This window comes from Danio rerio, chromosome 14 (assembly GCF_049306965.1).
Source record: "Danio rerio strain Tuebingen ecotype United States chromosome 14, GRCz12tu, whole genome shotgun sequence".
Lineage (NCBI taxonomy): Eukaryota > Metazoa > Chordata > Actinopteri > Cypriniformes > Danionidae > Danio > Danio rerio.
The window spans coordinates 50,744,098-50,765,000 of NC_133189.1; the positions used below are offsets into that span (position 1 = coordinate 50,744,098).

General features: G+C 35.4%; 1 protein-coding gene across 4 annotated transcripts in view; it reads left to right on the top strand.

The window, feature by feature from the left end:
- naa15a (N-alpha-acetyltransferase 15, NatA auxiliary subunit a) overlaps positions 1–20,903 on the top strand; it is a 36,244-nt gene that overhangs the window by 603 nt on the left and 14,738 nt on the right. For 2 of the 4 annotated variants that reach the window (XR_012389391.1, NM_200646.2), the window contains exons 2-11: positions 9,303–9,387; positions 9,487–9,591; positions 9,851–10,008; positions 10,186–10,320; positions 10,415–10,568; positions 14,128–14,247; positions 14,329–14,424; positions 14,519–14,625; positions 17,529–17,601; positions 20,895–20,903. The exon at positions 20,895–20,903 is cut by the window's right edge and continues 161 nt beyond it. Coding sequence is in view for 2 of the 4 variants with exons in the window: in NM_200646.2 (NP_956940.2) it covers positions 9,303–9,387; positions 9,487–9,591; positions 9,851–10,008; positions 10,186–10,320; positions 10,415–10,568; positions 14,128–14,247; positions 14,329–14,424; positions 14,519–14,625; positions 17,529–17,601; positions 20,895–20,903 (1,042 nt within the window). In the remaining 2 variants the exon portion in view is untranslated. Of the gene's footprint in view, positions 1–9,302; positions 9,388–9,486; positions 9,592–9,850; positions 10,009–10,185; positions 10,321–10,414; positions 10,569–14,127; positions 14,248–14,328; positions 14,425–14,518; positions 15,048–15,126; positions 15,567–15,934; positions 16,146–16,194; positions 17,602–20,894 lie in introns of those variants that run through there. The other 2 variants (XR_012389392.1, XM_073921193.1) reach the window with 2 other exon arrangements.

Here is a 20,903-nt window from a genome sequence, read left to right on the forward strand (position 1 = left end):
TCATTACACTAAGTTCATTTGATTAGCATGCCTGCAAGTTAACAGTATGAAAGTTGCTCCATTTAAAGCAACCACAACTTTAAAATGAAGCCATGTGAGTTTGAAATGCTCGAAGGAGATTTGTCATATGGATCTGTTACTCAAGTTTTATTGGGAAAACTTGACTTTCATCATTATATGTGTACTGACATTTTTATTAGCAGCGATTCAGAAATGCTGTCAGATGAACTGGACAATTCATACATGAATAAGCTTATATAACTAGAGTCGTGATTATTTGCTTGGTGATAGTAGGAGTTTTTAAAGGCCTAAAACATATGTATCATTCATTATTATAACTGGCGATGTGTGAGTATTAAAAACCCTTTGAAAGGATGGTTCATCTTAAAGGGATAGTTCACCCACAAATAACAATCCTCGGTCATCATTTGCTCTCCCCCCACTTGTTACTAACCAGTTTATTCTTTTAAAGACAAAGGAATCATATATTCAAGAATGTTGGAAAGAAACAGCCTTGGACTTCCATAGTATTTTTGTTCCTACTATAGATGTCAAAGACTGCTCCCCCATCTTTCTTCTTCAGAATATGTTGTTTATCCCTTTACCACTGTAATCCTCAGGCCAACTATTATTAAAGTGATTTTATTTCAGTTTTTTTTTTTTTTTGCTTCACATTTTAAGAAGACTTAGGTGAAAATGTAAGTCAATGCATACTTGCACTTTAAAAGTCATACAAAACGTAAATGGACAAAACAAAATGAAGAATCCCCATGGCTCCTGATCATACATTGAGATGTTTATACTTTTCAATTTCTTGCCTGTGTGTTTTTATGAACCTAAATGTGTCATTGACTTGCATTTTATGAAACACCTAAAGTTAGGGCTGTGCGGTTAATCGAATTGTGATTTGAAATGTTGCGATTAGCTAAATGCAAGAGGCTGCGATATGCACTATATTTTAATTTTCCAGTGTTTCCACGGGGTCCTAAAATGTCTTAAATCCCCAAATCAAAATTTTAGGCCTTAAAAAGTCTTACATTTATTGAAATATTATGTTGTAGATTTTAAATCTTTTTTAACAGGTCCTAATTTCCCTTTATTCATGTATTGCTACCTAATCTGGGCAAAACCCATACAATCACCAACAATCCATCTTAATAAAACTTTTATTAAACTTTTATTTAAAAAGGCAATTTTTAACTGTTTATCATAATGATTTGTTTATTTTCCTTACAATAACATTTGTTTTAAGGTTCTCTATGTATTTACCGCTGAGGACACCGACCTGGACATATTGTTGGCATAGATTTGGTTTATTATAGTTTTAAAAACATTTGTTCATTATTTTTTATTTTAAAGAAAGTTTATGTTGTAAACAAGTGTATGGATACAAGTAGTGCTTGCTCATTTTTACACACCATTTAAAATATTTTGCACAGAAATATCAAAAATATTTACATTTTTTATTATTAATTTATTATTGTATTATTAAATGTATTCAATTATAATATTTTTTTAAAGGGCAAATAATCATCTTTTCCATCTAGGCCATTTGAAAAATTCCTTAGCCTTTAGCCCTTTATGAGTCCAAAGTTTAATTCATAATGGTCTTAAAAATGTCTTGAAGTTTCAAATTTAACTTGGTGAAGCCTGCAGAAAACCTGATTTTAAAATAAGAATTATTTTCCATATTAAAGCTTTAAGGATAATAATATTTTTTGACACAAGTTGTTAATGCTTCCTGATTTAAAGTATTACCCTAAAAATAACCAAAGTGACAAAAATTAGAGGGTCCATTTAGGGCTGGGCCAGTAAACGATATTATATCGAATCGCGATAATTTATGTCAATAACAATGATAAGCTCTGGACTTTTTCACTATACTATATTATATTAATCTAAGATCCAATCACACAGTGGGAATCTAAAAAGCGTGCAATGGGAATCTATAAGTGTGTCAGTGTTTCCTCTAGGATTTTTTCCAGCTGTGGCGGCAGGTCTTTATGGATGCTTTCACACCTGCCTTATTTAGTTTGGTTGAATCGCACAAGAGTTCGTTTTCCCTCTTGGTGTGGTTTGTTTGGGCAGGTGTGAATGCAGCAATCGTACTTGCGCACCAAAAGCAGACCAAAAAAGCGTACAAAGACCTGCTTGAAGAGGTGGGCTCGGTACGCTTTCAAACAAACCCTGGAGTGGTTAGTTTGTGGTGATAATATGATCCGAACCTAAACAGACCCAAAAAGTACTGCGCCACATACCTTCATCTATAAATAGAGTATAATTATGGAAACTGTGTTCATCTTAACTGAAAGCTACGTCGTGTTTGCTAGCCTCAAGCATCACACGCCTGTCTGTCAGCACGTCACCTTAAAGGGTTAAACAAATAACGCACAGAACTACTACAGTTACAGTAAAGTTTGCACTGTTATAATTCACTTACCTTTTAATGCGTTTTGGTGCGATTATCACCCACTATTAAAAACAACAACGACGACTGAATGTTTTGAATGAGAAGCTGAAATGTAGCTGTGTGGGGATGCATTTTGGTGTGGCGCCCTGACATGGTAGAATAAATGTAGCGGAAACCATGCGTGTTAATATCAGAGAGATGTACCGAATTTTCAGCCAACGAAAATTGTCCAAAATGTTATACCATTTAATGAACCCTCTAATTTTTGCTGCTTCAATCATTGTTGGGGTACTCTCTCTTTTTTCAGTTTGGTAGCATTAGTCACTTAGATCGAATGTATATCGATATTGTTCAATATGTATATGCTGACCATGTGAGAGTTGCAGAGAGCTAGCTGCTGGCTATTTGTGTTTACTGCTTGCTCTAGGGAAAATTTGTGTTTCTTTTAACTAACACTCACTGCATTTTATCAGCAAGAAGCTACGATACAGATTATTGAGCTGATTTTTGACTCGAAAATTAAATCGGAAATCAAGTCACAATCGCAATATCTGTCAAAAGAAGTGAAATTAGATATTTTCCCCAAGTTGCACAGCCATACCAAGAACCACATTTTCAGGTAAAAAAAAAAATAAAAAATCTTAATAATCTGCTGGCTAAAAATTTACCTAGCACTTGTATAGCCTGAGGGTGAGGAAGTTAATATTTTATTTTGATTTTGCATGGTCTTTAATAAGATCAAGCTATAATGACCTCAACAAATGTTTTTAAATTTGCAGAAACCAAAAGAGAATGTATCTGGGACACCGAGTAGTTTGACAGGTGTTTCAACCTGCCGATTTGTCTACATAGACAACATTTACAGGCATGTTATTGGTCAGTTCAGCTTGTTATTCGCCTTTCTTGGTCTACTAAATACTTTTATACTTCTGAATGATGGACTTTTGTTCTTGTGAAAGAGTTTTTGGCTCATCGTGAGTCAACTGTAACTTGCACAGTCATGGCTCTTGATTAGTAGTGCATATTAATGACCAGTCTTGTGTGTGTGTGTGTGTGTTTTACATGTACTGTCCTGATTTTTAAGTCTGATGTTAGTTTGTTTGTGTTTTCTAACATCTGTTTCTGTTCACAGGGAGGGAGCTTAAATTAAGTTCTCATTGTGATTTTATTTCTTAGAGTCTTTCATATTTCGTTCAGTCATGATAACTATGCAGATGGCAGTGCAGAAAGCGGTCTGTCCATTAAACATGCTTATGCTGGAGGGCATTCCTTCATGTTACTGTTATGTCGATATTTGGCAGATGGCTCTATGGAGATGTCTAAACTGTTGTGGTGACCAAAGTAGATTGGAATCTGTTTGTAATCAACATCTTGGCTTTTTCTGAGCGAGCCACAGGCATTTTAGCAGCATTTGTTAAAGACTTTAATGAGACTTGCATCAGATTGTTGCCACAGAAGGTGCGGCCGTCTTCTCAGATTCTTTTCTGGCACTCATGTCTTGATTATTAACTGCATGTTATTGCAGGAGTTCATGAACTTCTTTAGCCTTTATGTTCATTCATGTCGTTTACTATACAGTGCGAAGGTGATTCATTTGTGTACTGTATTGCATTTAGGGATGCTCATTTCGGTTAATTTTGCTAACCCACTACCGCCGCTCATTAATCGATTATTAACAGTTAACTGGTCAGATTACTAATAATTTTATGTTAAACAAATTGACGTGTCTATTTTGTGTCTGACACATTAAATGTTGCATAAAATACTGATTTATTTTTAAATGCTAGCATATTAATAACAGAACAATACAACAGAGCATTTTCACGCACCTGCAGTGTTTAGCACAGAAGAACAGAATAAACTAAATAAAATGAATAAAATAAATAGGACTGCACTACATTATTTTCCACTTAAATAATTGATTTATATTACAAATCGAAAACACTGACTGATTATTTTTAATAACCGGTATAGGCTTTTTTTTCCAATTATATTTTTGTCTTCAGTCAAATAAAATAGCAGACTTCTTCAAATCGCTCCCTCCACGGGAAATAATGCATTTATTTAATGCCCCGCTGTTATTATTATAATCACAAAACCTTTTTACATTTTTAATAGAAATCATTATTTTAAAGATTATGTCTTGACGTGGTTTCCTTTCTCTCCATTGCGGCTCAAGTGCGCGCGCTGCGTAATGAAAAGACAACAACACGCGCATAGCCTATGTTGACTTTTTGTAAACAATTTAGTTGTTTAAATATGATATTGCATTAATTTGCATACATGCTTTATAAGCTGTAAAATAAAAGGTAAAGCCTATTTGTTGCGTTTATGATGCAGATACAGGTCAACATCAGCGCTGGTTAGCATCAACACGTCTGTTTCAAGCAATATTCTTCTTCCTTTTTGCTTCTTTGGCAAATGTGTCTGTAGGCACGGGTTATACGTTATCGTCCCGCAAGTTAAATATGTCTTGCAGTTGAACAAGTGGCCGACCACAGCTAGCGTGCTTTTTTCATTCCAAAAACGCGAGGCGCACCTCACTGCCTTTATGTTGACAAGGAAAAGAGAAGAGAAGAAGCGCGGTCCTCTTATGAAACGACTGAATCAGCTGGGTATCGATTGTGCAAAAGTGTTGCTGTATATGTTGATAAAATTGTAATATTTAATAATATTATGATATTCAAGATTTGTACATTCATACAGCTCTGGATAACTTAAAACAGCGATTAGACCTTCAGAGCGGCAATAATGCGTCCTGAAGTAAAGCGAAACGGCTATAAACTCCAGCATGATAGAGAGATTATATGCAGAGTCATACTTTATCTATAAATAAAGTATAACTATAGAAACTGTGTTCATCTTAACTGAAAGCTTCTGCGTGTTTGCTGACCTCACGCATCGCGCACCTGTCAGTCAGTCAGTCAGCACGTAACCCCAAAGTGTTAAACAGTGCACAGCACTATACGGTTACAGAAAAGTTTGCGCTGTTATAATCCACTTACCTTTTAATACGTTTTGATGCGATTATAATCCGCTATTAAAAACAACAACAACAATGACTGAATGTTTTGAATGGGTAATGTAGCCGTGGCAGGATGCATTTTGATCCCCGCCATGGAAAAATGAATGTAGCGGAAACCAGCTCTTTAAAAGTTCTCTGTAGTTGTCTTGACAACACAAACTGCTGCTCTGGGATGAGCCGCGTGCAAAAGATGCCCCTCTTAACGCAAAGGCACATTTAATCGGCCCCTTATGCAGCAAAACTAAAAATATATAAAATAATAATTTTAATCGTTTAACTAATATCATTAATCGGTCACAAACGCACCCTTTCGGTTAATCGATTATTTTGAGCATCCCTAGTTGCATTGCTTTTGTAGTTATGCTCTTAAAAACAAAGGTTCCTATTAGGGTTGTCACGATACTAGAATTTGATACCAATCGGTACTGAAGTTTTAAAAACGTCCATTTCCCGATAACATTTGAGCCCTGTTAAGCGCGTTTTTAAACACTGCTGATTAGGATTGGGCCGATAGACGATGCCATCATCCATCGCCAATGGCCAACAGACAACATGATGCACGATCCTCTGCCCTGCCCCCATCGCAAACTTGCTTTACACACTTGGACCCCATTTGCACTTAAACGTCTTAGTGTTAAAATGGCATTTTAGAACGAAAATGATCCACATCCACACTAGAGCTGCACAATTAATCGTTAAAAGATCGCTATCTCGATTCGACCCCCTAGATCAGGGGTGTCAAACTCAATTCCTGGAGGGCCGAAGCCCTGCACAGTTTAGTTCCAACCGTGCTCCAACACACTTACCTGTAGGTTTTAAACAAGCCTGAAGGACTCAATTAGTTTGAACAGGTGTGTTTAATTAGGGTTTAAACTAAACTGTGCAGAGCTGCGGCCCTTTTGGAACTGAGTTTGACACCTGTGCACTAGACGATCTTAATCCAGCATTTCTACGATTCTGCCAATCATATTTTCAAGTTCAGGAGAGAAGAAAAGCTTGCTGCACGAGTCTTTTCATTGTTTCTCACACGTTGCTCAGTGACATTGACACCTCCAAATGATGTTGAATCAGTCACATACTGTATCTATAAGGTATAATTCACCTAAAAATGACATTTTTGTCCTCATATGATGTTTTCGCGGCCGGGAAATCTTACATGACGTGAGCTGCTGACCGTGAGCTGTTATCACAGAGAGGGTGCACGCGCTCTACTTAATGATAGATGTGTGCGCGTCTACTTTAGTGAACAGAATCTGCATATGTTGCGAGTAACAGGTAATACAGTTGTAAATAATATTCAGTTTGTGGCGCAGAGTGATCGTTTGGGAGCCGCGCGAAGTATGAACAAGCACTTAGCAGTCAAAATGAAACCGAAAGCGTGCACTTTATTTAAATGATCATATCGCATTTTAGAGTTATGATTGCGACAAGCATTTGATGTTTTTTCTTTCATAGCGAACCCACAGTTATTCATGAAAATAAATGTTTAAAATGTCAGTATAACTACTCTAGCCTATATATTGTTGATAATATTGCTATAATCTGATAATGGCAAATGTCTGATTTTACCGGTGAATAATTTGTCTAATATGACAGATTGCAAGCATATATCTCAAACATAATAATTCAACATCAGAATTATTATAAGTAGAATAGAATTCTTTATAGAAACCAGTAGACCTACACATAATATTATTATCGATGTTGTGCCATATGTTTGTTTTTACCATTTACCTTTATTTTACATCCACAGAATCATGAGAAAATCGTGATCTTTATTTTAAGCAAAAAAAATCACGATTCTCATTTTAGCCAGAATCGTGCAGCTCTAATCCACACCATGTTTTACCTAGCATTTCTGCTAGGTAAACACACACACTCTCATGTCATGCTCCTCTGAGCTCCAGAGGCAGAGAGCAGTGCACGTAGGACAGTTTATGAAGGATGTACTGCTGGATCTCGTCTCACAATAGTTGTTAAACGTTATATTCAGACATCTCAAGTCTCCCAGAAGTTCCGGGAGTCTCTTTGCATTTGTGGAACTTTCAATGCCCGCAAACGAGTGATAATCTCCCAGAAATCGTGCATCTCCCTCCCGGTCCTCAAATAAGTCGTGCACCCTTCTCACCCCCGGATCCCTCCTTGGTCTACAGACACGTCGCGTGCACTCTATCTATTTTCTATGAAGAATGTCTAGCAGTTAAACAACTCTGATGTTCCACCAAAGCTTCTTTATATTGAATTTGTTTTTGCAATGTTGAGTTTGAATTATAATTTATTACTTCATAAGTGTTTTTTGAGGCCTGTGACTGAATGAGGATGTTAAAAGACGTAAGAAACTGTACCATTTGTAACTTTAAAAAATTGATTATTAATTGATTAATTGTATTGAATTGTTTACACAACGAAGACTATGCAATATCATTTTTACATTTAATTATGCAATGCTAAATACAGTTTGACTCATCTGAAAACAATATTTAAAAACATATAAATATAAATAAAACAATAAATAAGTAAATAATTAAATAAATCTAGAAATTGCTGCATAAATAAAATAATAAATAAATATGCAAATAAATAAATACACAAACTCCTGCATAAATAAAACAATAAATAAATAAATATGCAAATAAATGAATGAATGAATGAATGAATGAATACACACAATTCTGCAAAAATAAAATAATTAATAAATAAATACACAAATAAATGAATGAATAAATAAATACACAAATTCCTGCATAAAAAACAAATAATTATGCAAATAAATAATTAAATGAATAAATAAATACACAAATTCCCCCATGAATAAAGCAGTAAATTAATGAATATGCAAATAAATAAATAAATAAATACAATTTTTGTTTCATAAATAAAATAATAAATCAATAAATACACAAATAAATGAATGAATACACACATTTTAGCATAAATAAAACAATAAATAAAATAATGCAAATAAATAAATACACACATTTCTGCATAAAATAATAAATAAATATGCAAATAAATAAACATAAATTCCTGCATAAATAAAACAATAAATAAATATGCAAATAAATAAATAAATGATAAAATAAATATACAAATTCCTGCATAAATCAAACAATAAATAAATTATTATACAAATAATTAAATGAATACACAAATTTGCGTAGTAAAATACTAAATGAATAAATATGCAAAATAAATTGATGTTAATTGATGAAATTAACAAATAAATAAATCTACAAATTTGAAAATTAATAGTGCGGTGTGAAAAGGATACAAATCTACTTTCAGTTTAGCATTTTCTTATTTCCCCAATGTGCGTGTAATTTATTTAATTATTAATCTGCTCGTACTATTTATATATTTATTTATGCAGGAATTAGTATTTTATATATATATATATATATATATATATACATATATATACATATTTGCCTATCTATTTATTGTTTTATTTATGCAGGAATTTGTGGATTTATTAAATAAATAATTGTTAAATATTTGTTTTTGCCAGTTTCAACCTCGATATACAGAATTATCAATCTTAAATGACAATTTTTTTCCCAAATAGTTATTTTATATATTTGATTGCAACATATATCGCCAAATAAAAATTATCGCTATGTTAGATTTTTCCAATATCGTGCAGCCCTATTTCTAAAAATGTTATTCAGACTAAGACCCAAATGGCAAATTAAGAAAGTTATTCGGGGAGCCAAAATGGTTGTTTAATGGCATCACTGTAGAAACTATTTTTAAATGCATCTATCACCTACTCTGTGTGGTTTCTAGTGTGGTGTGTTCAGAAACTGCATTACCAACCACATATCCTTCTTTGCCTAATACCAAGTGTTTTCTGTTTATGTCTTGTAGAGATGCTACGAACACAAGCAGTACAGAAATGGACTCAAGTTTTGCAAACAGATCCTGTCCAACTCAAAGTTTGCCGAACATGGAGGCAAGACCATCCGCTCACATACATTACTGTTTCTTTTCTCATCATTGTGGTTAATTAAATGTGAGCACATGATCATGACTTATTTTTTTTGTCACACAGAGACCCTGGCAATGAAGGGTCTGACATTAAACTGCTTGGGCCGAAAGGAAGAGGCGTATGACCTGGTGCGACGAGGTTTACGAAACGATCTGAAGAGCCATGTCTGTATCCTTAACACTTTTTCCACTGGCAGGAGATTCATGAAAAGTAGAACTGCATGGTGTTGAAAAAATCTGACATTGTGATATTTTGGGGCGACATGGTGGTACAGTGGGTAGCTCTGTCGCCTCACAGCAAGAAGGTTGCTGGTTTGAGCCTCACCTGGGTCAGTTGGCATTTTTGTGTGGAAATTGCATGTTCAGTTTGAGTTGCTTTGTAGCAGTCTTGTGCGCCGTTCTGCGTTTTGTCCTTAACTTTTCTTCAGGCTGGCACGTGTACGGTCTGCTTCAGCGCTCGGATAAGAAGTATGACGAGGCCATCAAGTGCTACAGAAATGCTCTTAAATGGGACAAAGACAATCTGCAAATCCTCCGAGATCTCTCACTGCTGCAGATCCAAATGAGAGACCTCGAAGGTTACAGGGTAAGTTATTTTCATTGTAAGGGCATGTGTAATTAACCAGTAATCACAGGCAATTGTAATGCGCATTTTGTCAGTAAAGACGGTACATTATGATGATAACACGTTTTGTAACATTTATAATAGGTGAATAAAAAGGGCATCATTGTAATTCTCACTACTGTCACTGTTCTCTCACAGGAGACCAGGTACCAGTTGCTGCAGCTTCGCCCAGCTCAAAGAGCCTCCTGGATCGGATATGCAATAGCGTACCACCTTCTGGAAGATTATGAGATGGCGGCTAAGATCGTGGAGGAGTTTCGCAAAACTCAACAGGTACACTCAGTTAATGATTTTCAGACAGATGATAGAGCAGACCAGGAGTTTGTCTTCTGGATGCCACTGATGTTTGTGGATGATTGTGTTGCAGACGTCTCCAGATAAAGTGGATTACGAGTACAGCGAGCTGTTACTGTACCAGAATCAGCTGTTGAGGGAAGCAGAGCTTTTCAAAGAAGCCCTCGATCATCTGACCAGCTATGAAAAACAGATCTGTGACAAACTGGCCGTAGAGGAGACACGAGGTGAGCATGTACTGGTCACTGTTGAAGGTACTTGGTTACAACAATTAGAGGGTGTCTGCTGGCTTATAAAAAAGTCTTAAGACGTTTATAATTTCCAAAATTAAACATTTCGGCCTTAAAAAAAAATCTTAAATTCACTGAAATATTGTGTTGTAGGTCTTAAATCATTTTAAATAATACATTTTGCTTTTAAAGCTACTCAGTTGGGCTGGCATCCATCTAGTGACCAACAATACATCTCAATAAAACCTTATTTTTTTATTTAAGTTTTTTATTGCAAAGAGATACAATTCACTACAGCTGTGAAACGTTTAGTCAAGCAAATTCCCTAAATTAAATTTCCTAATCCGGGAAAAAACGATTACGCAATTCCTCATGATGATACTGGACCATTAGAAAAAATCCTTATTCTTTAACCCTGTATAATTCAAAGATTCCATTCTTAATGGTCTTAAAAAGGTCTTAAATAGTCTTGGTTTTTACTTCTTAAAACCAGCAGAAACCCTGTATTAGCTGTAGTTGGATTACTTTTCTGCAAAAAAAGGGATTACTTTAAATTTTTATATAATTTAATTAGTTAGTAATTGTACTGGATTTATCATTTCAGGGAAGCAGAGTATAAAAAATACAAATCTATTTTGCAAAATAATCCTATTTTTCATTTAAAGACGGTTACATTTAGTCAGAAATTATTGACAGTATATGGTATGCATGAAATATGGTGTCTAATATGCTAGTATGCTAATGTTTTGAAGTGTAATATTACCTATAATATGATAAAAGAACGGCATCTTAACTTCATCTTTCGTGAAATGGAGTTGCTGTTTAGTGTAGCTATAGTAAATTGGACTCAAAGTAGCGTCGCTGTGCAAACAAGCGTTATGAATGCATGTTACACTTCCGACTGTACATTGTGCTTTCTTTTTCTTATAATGCACAGAGTTTTGAGGTAAGGGACATTTTCATTTGCCATTCATTGACAGCCAGACAGACTCATTCAGTTCATCAAACTCCATCTTTTAAAATAGAAATCGGAAAAGGAATAAAACCTCTCCTCATAAAAGCAAGCGTATCAGCGCGCTGCTACATATGATAACATAGAAAACATATGATTCGATTTGCGCTTATGATTGGTTGTCGGGGTATAGCGGCTTTTGCTGTCAAAGGCAAGTGGTGTTTAGCTGCTTTTTGCATACATATATATATATATATATATATATATATATATATATATATATATATATACACACACGCACACACACACACACACACAAATGTTTTAAATTGTGATATTAGCTTAAAAGGGGATACCTTTTTCACTACCAGTCATTTCACTTTTTTATACAATACAAAAAGTAACAAAACACAATGTAAAGAATTAAATAAAGTAAATAATAACAATAAATAATAATGTAACCAATATTAATAACAAAATGTACACAATTCAGGGAAGGTCAAATATACACCAAGCAGTCAAACTCTAAATTAAATAACATTAAATCTTTGTTCTTCGTCTGAAGAGGAGACTGAGAGAGAAAGCCTACTGGTTATTAGATTAGAAAGTGCGTACCTTGCAGATTAAACCAAGTAGCAATTATTTTATGCTTCTACAAAATCTTGATAGAGTAACCTTACATATTGAGTCCATTTGCTCCAGATATTTCTGAATACATTCATTTGAAGGCAAAGGGATAATGTAATTATTTTCCGTAACACAAATGTCGTATACAATTTTCAATCACTCTTGGAATGTAGGGGTTTCAGGAATTAATATATGTATATATGAACCTTTTTTTGGACATTTACACGCGTGTGCTTATACATACATAGTAAATATACAGAGTACGCACAAACAATTTTAATTTGGAAGCAGTTAATCATATTTAATAATTAGAAAGCACTGATCTATATTAGGGATGCACCGATATGGATTCTTTGGCGGATACCGATAACCGATAATTCTTCAGACTTTTGGAGGCCGATAGCCAATATATATAGGCCGATAATTATAAATATTTCAAAATTGTTATATTTTTACACAGCAACCTTCATAAAAGCTGAAACTCTGCTCTTTTGAGCTGAATAGTCTATTTCCCAAAGCAAAAAAGCTATGATTTCAAAATTGCAAGGTGATTATATAGACCTATATTCACGATTTCACACAAATCAGCATGCAAAAAATACATTTATTTCATTTTCTTCATAGCAAACTAAAATGCAAATTGACTGTTGCATAAAATTAAAAAGGTTAAATAACAAAATGGGATTTAATTAACAAGAAAGTTAAATATATTTTAAATAAGATGAAAATGAATGTACATGTGTACAAATATGTCATGTCCGAAAAAGCCTTTTTTAGAGGTGTTTTGACAGTTCAGAGCCACAGTACAAGTGAAAAGCTAGATACTGAATGTATTATTTTTAAAAATGCGACAAATTCATCCTATTTGGCGATTTAGATTCTTTTGAACACATGTAGCATCAACGCTTCTGTGTTCGTTCTTGCTGTCAATTGAGGGGAAAATGATCGATGAAAAGTTTATGATAAACCGCTGTGAGGGCGCAGATTTGCCCTCGGATTTTGATACAAACCTGATCATTGAGCTCAGATGACTTTATGACAAACACAGAGCAGAATATAAATACAGAACGTGTGGCCCGTATGCTGGATTTAGTGACCAGTGCACCCAGGCTCTCCCTTGTTGATTTGTGAAGGCTCAAGATCTATGTGTGTGTGAAGGCTGTCAGATCTGTGTGTGTGTGTGTGTGTGCGCGCGTTATAATATGAATATTCCGATCTAACTGAATACAATCTTACATCAACAACACATAGGAAGCAACGCGTTGATAAAAACAAATAATTATATTAGATCAAAAACCTTCCGTAAAGTGTTTGTTTAGCGCGTCACTTGTGCAGGTCAGTTTGGTGTGTGTGTGAAGCGAAGAGGGAGAGAAAGAAAAGAGGAGCGCTTTTTTCGGGTCCTCGTTCATTCACCGGCTGCAACTAAAAGAATTAACTCCAAAACTAATATTATTCGGCCCTGGAGTAATAAGTAAATCTCCCTGCTATCTCTAACACAACAAAGAGACAGAGCAGGAAAGGCTTTCATATGTAATATTTTTTCCTAAGGGGATTTGAAGCAAAATACACAATGGCACTCAATCAAACATATCTACAATAAGGATAATGGTTACTTACTGAGTTATTAACGCACAGCAATACCACGTGAAGAAAGGACGGACTTTGAAGGAATAATCAGTGTGAGGAGAGATCCATGAACAAGTGTGAACGTGTTCCGCCTACGCGTGCGCGGCAACAATTACATAATTTATCGGCTTAAAGATATCGGCCTAATTTAGACATCGGATCGATAACGATAATCTTAAAAATAGCATTTATCGGCCGATAATGATATGGCCTCCGATATATCGTGCATCCCTAATCTATATATTACCAGTGTTGGCTTGATCTTTAAAATGGGCCATGTGTGACACTTGTTTATAATGTGCTGTTGCAGTTTATTTAATGCTGTGTGTGTATGTGTCTGCGTGTGTGTAGGAGAGCTTCTTCTGAAGTTAGATCGGGCTGGTGAAGCTACAGAGGTTTACCATCGACTGCTGGAGAGAAACCCTGAAAACTGGAGCTATTATCAGGGGTTGGAGAAAGCACTCAAACCAAGTAAACACCGAGATGCAAATCTGAAATCTCTGCTGATTTTCATTTCCATTAGTCCCTTATTATATGTCCTGCTGCTTTCAGAGAGTGCTGAGGACAAGCAGAAAATCTATGAAGACGCCTGGGTTAAGTATCCGAAAGGCCTGGTGCCAAGAAGACTCCCTCTCAGCTTCCTCACGGGTCAGTGTCAGCCCCGTCAAATCAATAATGCGCTTATCAATCAGTAATGTGCTCGTAATGTATCTGTGTTTATGATGCCATTTGATTTGGACAGGTGAGAAGTTTCGAGAGTGTTTGGACCGCTACTTGAGGATGAACTTCAGCAAAGGGTGCCCGCCAGTTTTTACCACACTCAAATCACTCTACCATCACAAAGACAAGGTGAGATGGGCTGAAGCAATCAGTGGTGTAAAGTAACAAATTACAGATTATTGTAACAGTAGTTTATTCCTCGGGAGTTGTACTTTAAAGGCTCGTACACTTTAAACGCTTTTCGTTTGCGTTTATCGTCAGCGTTTTACGAGACGTTTTTCCGTATTCAAACCCAAGCAATTTTCACTGGTGTCAAGCAGAAGAGTATGCAAAATCACTCCTTGACGTTAGATGGCGCTACACAACTTTAAGCTTCGGACACCCGCTTATAACACAGAAGAAGAGGAAGAGAGGAAGTTCACATGCTTGTTGTTAAAGTTACTGGTGGCTCGAACAAGCATGGATAGTTCAAGCAACTGCTCAAGCTCTAGCGATGAAGAAATTATTATTCATAAGAGCAATAAGCAGCTAAACGTTCATATCTCCTCTGGGCATCTTCCTTAATGTGCGCTCGCATTGACAGTTTTGCACTTGAGCGCCTCCAAGTGCTGTTTACTGTAACTTCAGCAGCTCCGTGCACGTGAACAAAAGTGCCGATCTGATTGGTGGAGAAGGTTTTAATGCGGCGTGTCAAATACAAATAACGAGCATGAGGCTTTTTTTTTTTTAATGACGCTTTTGCGCCTGGCGTTTGGCGAGTTGGTGTGCACGATCACATTGACGCCTTTTATTTAGTCACGAGGTGTTAAACGTCTATGGAAAACGCAAACAAAAAACGTCTCTGTGTCCACGGGCCTCAAGTAGTTAAAGTTTTTAATTGAGGACATTTTTAGTACTGTATCAGTACTTCTACTATTTATGCTTATTCTATGCTAAAAAACAACATGCACAGACACAATTACAACTTCCAAAACTTTTTGCATGGCCTGTTTGTATGTGATGAATTCCTGATGCTTTGCATTATAATTCTATTTATAAATCGCCCAGATACATAAAATCTCTTAAATATCAAATCAAAAATTTTAGGCTTTAAAAAGTCTGAGTTTACTGAAAGTGTGTCATGTGGGTCTTAATTTTTATATGACGATGTAAATTTTATTTAAATTTAGCTTAAATATGTGTTTTAAAGCTTGTCATTTAAAAAATATGTTGAAAAAATGTGCATATATGCAAATAGGATTTGCTTGTTTTGACACTTTTACAATGTGGCTGAGAAAGACTTTTTTTGATTGTGCAAGTAAAAGATGTTTCTGCTTTAGAAAAAACCCTTAGTGTTTAGCCCTGTTAAAGTCTGAAATTTCATTCATTATGGTCTTAAAAGGTTGACTTGGTGTTTCATTGGTTTAGTACTAACTGTACAAATGTTGGTGAAAAAAAGCACATGGTATTAGACTGAAAGATCAGAGAAAGCCTGTACAGTAAACCAGTCGGAAGCAGAAAAAAAGACTTGAATTTAAACGTGAATGCCCGGTTAACCTGATGTAAACAGGGCAGTTTTAATCAGTAATGTTTACATGGCAAATTTCCTCTGTCTCATCCACATTAGCCATTTTAGCCTTTCTCATGCTAGGCTTCATAAACTATCTTATGTATGGTGCGTGATCAACATGTGTTGAAAAAGGCCATGCTGGCAGCTAGCTCTCTGCAACTCTCACATGGTCACCCACTGAAGCCAAGCAGGGCTGCTCCCGGTCAGTACCTGGATGGGAGACCACATGGGAAAGCTAGGTTGCTGCCGGTAGTGGTGTTAGTGAGGCCAGAAGGGGTGCCCAACCTGCGGTCTGTGTGTGTCCTAATGACCCAATATGGAGATGGAGACTCTATACTGCTCCGTGAGCTTTGTCTTTTAGATGAGACGTTAAACTGAGGTCCCGACTCTGTTGTCGATAAAAATCCCAGAATGTCCTTCAAAAAAATCTAGGGGTTTAACCCAGGCACACTAGCCAAATTTGCCTACTGGTCTCTGTCCATCATGGCCTAACCATCTCCATACCATAATTGGCTTTCACTCTGTCTCCTCTCCACCAATCAACTGGTGTGTGGTCTGGCGCAATATGGCTGCCGTCACGTCATCCAGGTGGATGCTGCACACACTAGTGGTGGATGAGGAGATTCCCCCCAATGTGTAAATCGCTTTAAGGGCCCAGAAAAGCACTGTATAAATGTAAGGAATTGTTATTATTATTATTCATATCCATGCGTTAAAAAGAAATAGATGGACTTAATTTAAAAGGCATTCACATTGCACAATGACAAAAAATAATATCCATCGTGCCACTTAAAATGAAAGTATCGAGCCTGGTTTAAAAATGTAAAGAGTAGAAAGTACAAATGTCTGTGTGAAAATGTAATGAGTTAAAGTTTTCAGAAAATAAATAGTGAAGTAAAATAGTGATACTAGAAAAAATGTACTTAAGTACGGTTTGTTTCTGATCTTGTTAGTCAGGGTTCAAAGTGTACAACCCAAGGTTAATACATCGGCACAGCTAGATTTTTGCATTTTAGGTTACACAGATTTCGCTCCGCATGGAAACGTCATTAACCTGCTTTCATTCATCTTATCATAGGTGCATGTATTCACGTAATCTGTTCTTTAAATTAATCTCGCATTGTAAATTTATAGTTCATAAATGACAACTAATTTAATTTGCACTTAGAAACACATTCTTAAAGCAAAATGGCACTGTGTAAACTACATTTTTAATTTGCAGGGTAAAAGGTGGAATCATTTTTTTTTCTCAGTGTAATACTCACTATTCGAGTACTTTTATAAGTGCTGCTTTTACTCTGAGCAGTATTTAGAACAAATATTTTTACCCTACTTGCTCTCCATTTTATGTCAATGGTACTTTAACTTGAGTTTTTTGTACATTTTTTGTAGTATTCTTTCCACCACTGGATACAATCGATGATGGACTGCAACAATATAAGAGAAGATGTCAGTTTGTGTAATATCTTCTGGTCTTTTGCAGGTAGCGATAATTGAGGAGTTAGTTGTGGGCTATGATAAAAGTTTGAAGACCTGTAAAATGTTCAACCAAAATGGTGAGTGTAATAGGTCTGTTTACACCTTTTTTTACAGCTGATTTGTTCATTTCCATTGACGCGTCTCTGTAAAATGAATATGAGACAAATCTTAGGAACCTTTGAAAAATATTTTTGACCACCATCTGTGACCTGGTCTGAAAACACACTTGCAGTAAGGGATGTGAAAGGGGGCGTGGTCTTTTTACTCTAGCGATGAAAAGGAGGCGTGGTCTTTTTCGGTTGCAAAATAAAATCTTATTTTGTTGCATTCAAATATCGTCAAACATTGACAAAATTGGCTTGATTAGGCCCGAGGTGTTTTTTTACATGCATTTTTATTTCTCTTTGCTATTCGGGCTTATTTGAACCTAATTAGAATAAAAATATATGTATCATATTTTGGTATGATGTACTTTTAGAGAAAAATAACGTCCATATATGTGGACTCGTGGTCCGGATTTACATAAAACATTTTTTCCTGACTGTTTTCTGATGCATATTTAAAATAGAACTATTTTTGAACATGTTTTGACTATCAGAGAGTAAAAAACGAAAATTTCCCCCATTTTGGACAGTTAAAAATAGTGTTTAGGACATTTCATATGCTGCAAAACAGTTGCAGGATGACACTGTCTGTAACAAAATATAAATAATTTAAAGTGTTTTATATAGCCACTTAAGAGCTAAAATGTGCTTTCTACGTTTGTCGCCACTAAGCCCTGGGAGGTTATGGGGATAGTTCACCCAAAAATTAAATGCACTTTTTTTTTTTTTTACTTTCAAGTGATTACAAACCTTTATGAGTTTCTTTCTACTGTAGAAAGTTGAAAACCTTTAACCCTTGACTTCCATAGTGGGAAAAACAAATACTAAGAAAAAAAATTCAAAATAAGAAAGTTTAAAACAAGTAAAGAATAAATTATGACAGATTTTTTGTTTTTAGCTGCTTGAACTCTTTTATTTATTTATTTTTTTTTTAGCTTACAGCAACTAAATGGACACATTTTCGCACCAATTTTATTGCTAGTGCAACTGTAATTTGCTATATGTCACACTGGTGTGACAACCAGTAATATTAAATGGCAAATGAGACAAAAGAAAACGCATGGATTGCAATCTCACAACTCATTATCAACTATTAAGTTGGTTTCAGAAGAGGAAATAATTTACTGCAATGAGTGCTGCGGTGTACAGTTCTTACAATTCTTTTTTTTATTCCTCTTTTGGTACATTTGCCTTTAAATGTTTCTTATATTAAGCACTTAACTTCAGGTGAGAAGTGCATTATTTCAGCAATATCAGTAATGCAGATCTGTCATGAGCACTGACCCGGAAAACAGCAAAAACATTGTACAACATCAATCCAGTTCGAAGGCATTTCAGTACTCAAATTCTCAACATTGACCATGGTTTTACTGTATTAACACTAACTTGACTGTAGTATTGTGGCAGAAATGCAGTATTTTAATGGCTAGTTTTATTATAATATTAAAGAGATGGTTCACTCAAATTGAATTCCTGTCATGGTAAACTCACCCATGCACTTGTTCCAAACCATGTTTGAGTTTCTTTCCTCTTAAACACAAAGAATATAATTCAATAAACACGAAGATAATTCAAAGAATGTTGGAAACAAGCAGCTATTGACTTCCGTCTTTTTTCATACAATGGATGTCAGTGGCTATCGCTTTTTTAACATTCTTCAAAATATCTTTGTTTATGTTTAACACACACACACGCAAAGACTTCAAAGGTTTGGAACCACTTAAAAGGGTGAGCAAATTAAAAAGTAAAATTATCCCTTTAATGTATTAAATGGACTAAAATGACTACTTTAATATAAAGAAGTATATTTAATATGAGTGCCAGATGACGTTAAAGGCTGTGACACTGCATTGGTCTGAAGTATTGAAAACAAAATTAATGTTTGTGATGTAGACCAAAGCTCATCAGTTAGTGCCACCTTCTGAGTAAAACTGACAAACATTTCAATTATATTAATAGAAATGATACAAATATTATCAAATAACTTTTGAATACTTTTTGTCTACCGTCATGAGACTGGCCGTGTCAGATTCCTTGGATCATACTGAATTAGTGTGAAAATCTGTTGTTTTGATACCTCCGTATACCTCCGATTGTTAGCCCAATTTCCACAAAATGTGGCTCAGACCATGCTGCTAAAAAAGTTATAGAATTTTCCAGTTGCTCTGCAGCTTGTTGCTGTGCCTGTTTAAGATGTGGCTGTTTGGCCCCGATAACTGCTGCTTGCAGCTATATTAACAAATGTATTTATACTAAATGTCATTGGGTTGCAGTTTATCACCAGTATCACACAAACCATATATTTAGGCAACTTTTTACCATATTAGTATGGAGGCATACTGTGGTTATCATGATCTACAAATGTACAAAAAGATGAGGCCGTTAAATGTTAAAGATTTGCATCTTCATCATAACTCTACCTCCAGTTTCTCTCAGCTCAAGCAACTGAGCATTTATAAGAGTTTAAGGAGGTAGTTCATCCTAAAATTAAAATTGTTGTCAATTACTGACTCTTGTTTCAAACATTTGAGTTTCTTTCTTCAGTTGTAGAGTAAAGAAGATCCTTTGAAGAAAGGTAGAAACAATTGACATCCTCAGTATTTGTTCATCCTACTATGGAAGTCAATGGTTACAGGTTTTCAACATTCTTAAAAATATCTTCTTTTAGTGTTCAACAAAAGAAAGAAACTCCAAAAAGGTAAAAATAAATAAATAAATAAATAAATCACATGGTTGAGAGTAAATAGTGATTAAATATTCATTTTTGGGCTAACCATCACTTGGAGCAGGGGTGTCAAAGTCAATTCCTGGAGGGGCAGAGCCCTGCGGAGTTAAGTTCCAACTCTGCTTCAACACACCTATCTGTAGGTTTCAAACAAGCCTAAAGCACTCAATTAGTTTGATCAGGTGTGTTTAATTAGGGTTGGAACTAAACTGTACAGAGCTGCGGCCCTCAAGGAACTGGCTTTGACACCTGTGCCTAGGAGTGAACAAAGCACAAGCTGTTAAAACTCCACCCATTTGTGGAAAAGGGGGTGGGGCACTGAAGCTAATTTGCATTTAAAGACGCACAAAAAAAACCCAAATCTACTATTCAAGTCAGAGCCCAGTCTGAAGGGTTTTCAAATGTGTTTTGAAGGGGGTTTGTACTTGTCATTTATTACAGGCAGCCGTCTGATCAGAAATGCATGAAGTGTAAACAGATTTTATTGATGTAGATGGTGCCAAAGTTCTCACTGTGGATTTGTCGTGCTGAATTTTTGCAGATGACGGGA